Genomic DNA, 7,610 nt, shown 5'->3' on the forward strand with positions numbered 1-7,610 from the left:
AGTTTTTATCGAATAAAAAAAATTCTAAAAAAAAAATTAAATTTTTTTTTAAAAAAAAAATTTAAAGAAAAATTTAATTTTTTTTTAAATTTTTTTAAAAAAAAATTTTAAAAAATTTAAAAATTTTTTATTTAATAAAATATTAAATAAATTCTAAATTAATCATAACAATAAGATTAAGAAAAATGAGTGGTCCAAATTTGGTCTCTAGTTCGATCTTTAAGATGAGTTCGACATTGATCACAACTCTATATATATACATATATATGGGAGTGTTATATTGCTAACTCATAATTTAATTGCTAACTACAACTAAATAATAGCCATTAGATATTCAAATTAAGGGCTTAGATCATTAATCTCTAAATGTCAATACGATCAACGAAAAACGTCAATAAGGCTATAGGATTAATTCCAAAAAATATCAATAGGGGTAGTAATGTCAATTAACTACATGTTTAGTTATAACTAACTTTTAAAAGAAATCCCAAAACATTAAATTCATATAACATATATCAAATTAAAGATAATTTCATAAGGATTTCAACGATATCCTACATGCATATGTTCCGATGTCAAAATTTGAAAAAAATTTAATTTTTTTTTTATTTTTTCGTACAGCAGAAATGTCAATATTATATATAAAATATGTCAATATAATACATATAGAATGCTAATATAAGCAATGAGTTAACATTCTTAAAGCATTGTGTTGACATTCTCAAAGCATTGTGTTGATATTTTCGAAACACTATATTGACATTTTCATCCAAAACCCTAATTTGGAGTTTTTTTTTATATCTTTTTTTATTTTATTAATAAAAACGAAAATTACACGTGACAAATTGTAGACCACACGTTTTCTAAAATCCTATGGCCTTAAATTAGTTGTAGTTAGCAATTAAATGATGAGTTAGCAATTGATCACTCCCCTACATATATAAGTAGTATATATTTTATAGTTGATATAATAAGAGCATATTAACAAAATAAACTACATCCCACATTGAAAAAGTAAAGGCAAAAGATTGTAAAAGATGACTATAAAACAAGCTTTTCATCCCACATTGAAAAATGAAAGAACAATCTTGTGGAATAATTTTATAAAGAAAGACAGAAATGATTTTTTAAGTATAGTTTTTATAAATTCATAGGCCCTTGTATGGGTTAATAAGAAAAATGAAAGTTTAGTGTAATTTTTTTTTTAAATCAATTTTTAATTCATTTTTAAAAATCAAAAAAATTGGTAACTAGTTCAACCGGTTCCCGGTTCCGGTCCAACCAGCTGGTTCACCTGCTCCAAAACAGTCCAACCCTGCGTCGGTTTTATATGGTGAATCGGACCGGAAAGGTCACCGGTTTGTGGCCAAACTGGTCCGACCGGCCGGTCCAAACCGATTTTTAAATCACTGATTTTAACTCATCTAGTATTGAGGTCAATGTTTAAGATTTTGTTCCTATTATACTTTGCAAAATGGTTGAATAACTTGATGTATTCAAGAACATTTAAATATATGTATCTGTACAATCTTTGATCTAACAAAAAAAAGCAAAAACTCGAATAATCAGATCACACCCACCAAAAAGAGAAGAACATTATAAATCTACTATGTATGAAACCTTTTTCATTTTCTACAAGGCCTATTTCTTGCTATGAAATAACCTGGACAAACTAGAATAGAAAGTAACAAGCATGAGCAAAAAAGAAGAAACAAAGGAAATTAGAGTGTGCAGTCTTGGTGTTTCAGTAGCCAGAATTAGAGTTAGGACTACTAGTAGTAGTAGTAGTTGTATATATGGTGAAAGATTGGTTGGGAGCTGCATTTGCATCAAGCTGCAGAGGCTCTAACGAATCCACTATGTCTCGCATGAGAGGTCGTGCCTTAGGGTTGCGGTTGAGGCAGTGGTAGGCTAACATGGCTGCTTTCTGAACACCCTTTACAGGATAGTCTCCTCCCAGCCTAGCATCCACGATGTCGAGCACCTTCTTCTTCTCCTTAAGCAATGGGATAGCCCACTCCGTGAGGTTCTGCTCCCTTGCTGGCCTTGACCGGTCCAAAGACTTCCTGCCCGTCACAAGCTCAAGAAGCACGACTCCAAAGCTGTACACGTCACTTCGTGGAGTCAGGTGGCCTATGCATACAGAGGCGAAAACGTGAGTCATGAGACTGAGGCAGTGGCTGTGTTGAAAATGGTGATGCCATTGCTACCTGTCATTATGTACTCAGGTGCGGCGTATCCATAGGTTCCCATTATGCGCGTGGAGACATGAGTCTTGTCTCCCTCTGGCCCGTCTTTTGCAAGGCCGAAATCAGAGAGCTTCGCATTGTATTCCTGTTGAAGAGTTGGATTATTATTTTTAGTTGAATACAACCAAGAAAGATATCGAGCATCTTACCTCATCTAACAAGATGTTGGATGTCTTGAAATCACGGTAGATGACCGGCTTCTCTGCTTCGTGCAGAAAAGCCAGCCCCTTTGCTGCACCAAAAGCTATCTTCATTCTAGTAGACCAAGGCAAAGGGAGCAGCACTCCTACAACAACATCAATTGGTGTATAAGCAACACTAGAATTATCAAAACTCCTAAAATTACAATATTATGTTTATGTGTGTGTCTTAATTGCATCAAGAAGATGAATGTGGAGTTACTGGAAAAGAGATGGTTTTCAACGCTGCCACGAGGCATGTACTCGTATATGAGAACCCGGTGTTCATCCTCACAGCAATAGCCAATCAACTTGACTAGATTTGGATGGGAGAGCTGCCCCAAGAAGATCACCTCAGCCTAAAACATCATCAAATAGTATACATAGACATAGTTAGTTGTTATTGAGCAAAATTAATGATCAATTTTGATCAAGATTCTGAATTTTACCAGCCACTCCCTATGACCTTGAGAACTGTTGTCTCCATCATGAACCTTAACAGCAACTGTGATAGGTTGAAGGCCTTGTATGTCTTCAGAAATGTATCCTTTGTACACACTTCCAAATCCTCCTCCTCCCAACAGGTAATCTTGTCTGAAATTTGAAGTGATGCTCTTGAGCTCGTTGAATGTGAAAACTGTCAGTGGCTTCGATGACGTGCACCGGCGTAGGTCTTCTACTTCTTCTGGATTTGATGGCAGTTTCCTCTCATCTTTTCTTACCTTCTCTTTGGGGCCTTGATCTGGGGATTCTGCAACACAAAATTACATGTATTTTCTTACTTAAAAATTATGCTTTCTTGATAATTTTCAGCTATTTTTCATTATTAATATATTGAAAGCATCAACTATACCATTTGCCACCACAACTAAATAAAGAATCAAGGAACAAGATAGAGATATTCGAATTTTGTTTGAAATAGCATAAACTTTAGAATCTTTGTGCATATCTCTGAGAAACAATACTGGAATATTCATGAAGATAAAGCAACATACAAATTTGAATTTTAAAAATATGGCTGAAAAACGATAAAGATCAAATTTTTATCCAAGAAAACAGAGAGAAAAATGGAAACTCACCAGATTTTGCGTTAGAAGAGACCCTGTAAATCAAAGGTTCACACCTACACCAACAATTCCCCATAAGATCAAATCCACAAAAATCTAAAAAAGTTCTTGTTCAAAAACTCATCAGAGAACACCCCATAAAAGAAAGATGTGATCTTTTTTCAAGAAAAAGGAAGCAGCAGGAAAAGGAAAGACAAGAAAAAAAAATAAGTGGGCTAATTTGAAAAGAGTTACGAGTAAAGGGAAATGGTGATAGTTTATGGCAAATGGCAATGATGAGTGGAAGCGTGAGTGGGTCACAGTAGTCTGGGAATGTCTCATAGCATAGTTGATTTGCACTTTATTATCAAGAATTGTTCAGTAGCAAGTTAGTGCGTTTTTTCAATTTAATTCCCACCAATCCTTTCCTATCCCTCTCTCTATCTCAGTGTATCTCTTCTTTAGCTGTTGAGCATGCGCATGACATCTCCCATACCATACCATTTCCAAATGACTCTTGATCTTAAAGAGATTTTGGAGATGTTAAATTTTAGTTTTGCTTATTAGTGTCTTGTCCCTTACTGTTGGTTGTCTTATACAACCACCTTACCTACTTATTTTAGAAACATATTGTGACGGTAGTGGTGAATGGTGATAACTTTATGCTAAAGATGTCAAATGCAAACATTAAAAATGAAACATACTTTCACAAATAAAGGAGAGCATAAAATATTCATAAATTTTTAAAGAGACATTGACCTATAGTAGCATGAAACTTTTAAAAAGTTGGATTTTTCCCACGAATTTTCAATTTGGAAAATAATATCACGAACTTTAACCGAGTTTGTTATTTCTCAACGGCGACAAAAATCTGGCAAATAATATCATGATATGGACTTTTTTCATAATTTCTCGACAACAATTTTGAGAGCTTCAAGTTCTTCAATCTTTGTAGTTTTTCTTGAAGCACAACCTCCAAATTGTTCTTCAATCCATTAATATAGCCGGAAATTTTTCGCTAGTGAGAAATACTAACAAACTCGGGTAAAGTATGTGATATTATTGGTCAAGTTGAAAGTTTGTGGAAAAATCCAACTTTTTAAAAATTTCATGATATTAGGGTCAATATCACATTTTTAAATAAAACTAAATTTAGTTGAGAATTTGCATATATGTGTGATGAAAGTATATTTATTAGTTCCTTGAGAGCAAAAAATCTCAACTAAATTTAGTTGTATTTAGAATGTTAGCTGAGAAAAAAAAAAGTGCTACTAACATTTACAAAAGCAGGATTAAAGCAACAATGTTACATCTGATTAATCAAAACCATCGGTTAAGAAAGTGAAATAAGGTTTAAATTAATGCAACACAGTGGGCAAGTAGAAATTAGTGTTTTAACTCTAATTCATCTTGGAAATCAGAAGTTTCAGTTAACTAGAGACAAAATGTGAGACTAGAAACAAGAAAAACTTGAGGTCTAGCAAGTTTTGATCAGCAATGTAATGGCAACTGCTATCACTCCAACACAGTATCCCAACCCCAAAGGGAGACCATACACTGATAGTTCTAGTTCACTACCCTTGTCTTCTTCATCTTTATCTCCATCTCTAACAACTACTGCAGAGCATTTTCTTTTTATTACAAACCCACAGAGTTTGGGATTCCCTTCAAATGAGTTGGCCGGAAATGTATCAAACTGCCCACCTCTCGGAATCTCTCCTTCAAGATCATTGTCAGCAACGCTCAACCGAGACAAGAAGTGTAGCCCCCTCAGAGAATCAGGAATCTCTCCGGAGAGATGGTTCCCTGACATATTCAGGCTCTCCAAGTTAGTCAGACCCGAGAGCTGGCTCGGGATGCTGCCAGTGAAGCGGTTATTGCTGAGGTCCAACGCTTGAAGAACCTTCAACCCTCCTATTTCTTGTGGGATTTCCCCGCTGAGATTGTTGCTTCCCACAGCCAACACGCGGCGCAGGTTGTAGAGATGGTTGTATCAGTTCCCGTCTATTAGAAACAGCAGCTGCAGATAGCTCATGTCGGAGGAGGTGTTGCTTTCGGACAGCAGAGCTGGCATGAGGCCGAGCTGCGGTGGGAGGTGTCCGGATAGCTGGTTTTCGGTGAGGTTGAGAGCGTAAAGGCTTGGCATAGCTCCCAACCAGCTTGGGATTGTTCCAGTCATCCTGTTTTTGTATAAAACTAATCTTTTCAGTTTCATGAGCTTCGCAATCCAGGAAGGGATATGGCCTTGCAAAGAGCAGTTTCCTAGAGCAAGAATCTCCAAGCTGTGGAAGCCAACTCCAAGGGTACTGTCATCAGGCATCATCTCATCTTGGAAGGTGCCCATCATGATCAAGACGGCGAGATTGTGGCAGTGGCTGAGGGTCTTTAAAGCAACGAGGACGTTGGAGAGATTGTTCTTTGCAAGAGCTAGGTGTTGGAGAGATTTCAGAGAGGCCATGCAAGGTGGAACCTCACCAACTAGTCGGTTGCGTGACAGACCAATGGCGGTGAGTGAGCTGCAGGTGCACACAGTGTGTGGGATGTTACCAGTGAAGGCGTTGCCGCTGAGGTCAAGGACTTGCAGGTGATGGAGTTTGGAGAAGTCAAGGGGAGTAATGTCTCCTTCAAGGTGGTTGTCTCTCACCACCAGAGTTTTTAGTTTGGTGCAGTTCATCAAAGAAGGAGGGAGAGTGCCATTGATGGTGTTGTTATGGAGGACTAGTGTTTCCAAATTGTTAAGCAATCCAATTCTTCGAGGTATCTCACCACTAAGTTGATTGGCATGAAACTCCATGGTGGTGAGGTTTGAAAGTTCAACAATGGTGTTGCTGATGAGCCCTGAGAACTGGTTATCATGAAGAGAGATTTCCTTCAACGTTTTCACGTTGTAAAGATCTTGTGGAAGCGGACCCGAGAGAGAGTTGGAGCCGGCTCTGAGAACTTGGAGGTTTGAACATTGTCCGAGGCCAGGAGATATAGGGCCAGTGAATTGATTCATGGAGAAATCCAAGATTTTAACTAGTTGGGAGGTGTTGCAAATATTAGAAGGAATGGAGCCTCTCAAAGTGTTGTTACTGATGTTGAAGCTGATGAGATTGAATGTGTGATGGAGGAATGAAGGGTGGAATGAGCCATTGAAGTGATTGCTGGATATATCTAAGGTTTGGATTGAGGGTGGTAGAGAGAGCTGAAGTGGACCAGAAAAATGGTTGAAACTCAAATCTAGTGTTTGGAGTGTTTGGATGTGGGGGAAAGGGCCTGAGAGTTGGTTATGGGAGAGATTGATGTGAGCAAGAAAAGGTAGGTCTCCAAGAGTGGGGGTAATGGTACCGGAGAGATGCTTTTCCGGCAACCATAAATGCGTGACTCGAGCAACGCCATGATGGTTGGTGCAGTGTATGCCTTGCCATTGACAGCAATTAGTAGATGGAGACCAGTTGAGAGGAGAGGATGAGATGTGGTGGTGGAAAGATAGGAGGGTTTGGTGGTCAAGTTGATGGCAGCTAGAAATAGCTTTAATCTGGCATAGAATGAGGAAGCTAATTGCAACTACAACCTTCATGCTGCCTTAGTTCATGTGAGTTGGAAAAAGCATCTTATTATCTTATAGGAGTAGTATATACACAATAAACAATCATGAAAAATTATGTTGAGAGAATTTCAGGTCTAGGGGAACAAGGGTTCCCTGCTGAAGCTGCAAACATGGATGAAAGTGATTGAAAACCAAGTTATTCATTTTGTGGTTAAAAACAAGAGAGAAAAGTAATTAAGTTGATGTGTGTGGGATGAATAAATTCCCCAAGGAACTGGGACTTTGTTAAGTCTCATTCCAATGACTTTGGAAAGTAGTGTTACAAGAATTGTTCAAGATACAATTAATATTTAGCTAGCGTACAAAATTAGGTTCTGATATTTGGTTCAACAGTACTGTAGTATTGCATCGATACATTTTTTGTATAAAAAGCATTAAAGAAGGAAATGTAGTTGTCGACTTGATATCGACCATTTTATAGTATGTCATAAATTGGTCAAACCAAGTCGAGGTCATGAGATCGTGGGATTGAATCTCTGCTCTGCCAAAATTTTTATCTAACATCTATATCTATATATATATAAAAGCCGAGTTTTGGCGTTCT

The 7,610-nt window shown here is 37.3% G+C and overlaps 2 protein-coding genes across 2 annotated transcripts; both read right to left on the reverse strand.

Moving 5' to 3' along the window:
* Positions 1 to 1,584: 1,584 nt before the first annotated feature.
* LOC125201175 (putative serine/threonine-protein kinase PBL16) lies at positions 1,585 to 3,813 on the reverse strand. Its single transcript, XM_048099151.2, has 6 exons — positions 3,508 to 3,813; positions 2,878 to 3,179; positions 2,652 to 2,787; positions 2,399 to 2,535; positions 2,211 to 2,334; positions 1,585 to 2,133 (listed from the first exon to the last, which is right to left on the reverse strand). The coding sequence occupies exons 1-6, from the start codon at positions 3,569 to 3,571 to the stop codon at positions 1,745 to 1,747; spliced, it is 1,152 nt and encodes a 383-aa protein (XP_047955108.1). The 5' UTR covers positions 3,572 to 3,813; the 3' UTR covers positions 1,585 to 1,744.
* Positions 3,814 to 4,852: 1,039 nt separating this feature from the next.
* Positions 4,853 to 7,075, reverse strand: LOC125195342 (receptor-like protein 2). The gene has a single exon (XM_048093504.2). It carries the CDS (start codon positions 7,034 to 7,036, stop codon positions 5,468 to 5,470), a length of 1,569 nt encoding a protein of 522 aa, XP_047949461.1. The 5' UTR covers positions 7,037 to 7,075; the 3' UTR covers positions 4,853 to 5,467.
* Between the last annotated feature and the right edge of the window lie 535 nt (positions 7,076 to 7,610).

The sequence above is a fragment of the Salvia hispanica genome, chromosome 2, assembly GCF_029641045.1.
Source record: "Salvia hispanica isolate PSC_SH4W2 chromosome 2, Shi_PSC_v1, whole genome shotgun sequence".
Taxonomy (NCBI): Eukaryota; Viridiplantae; Streptophyta; class Magnoliopsida; order Lamiales; family Lamiaceae; genus Salvia; species Salvia hispanica.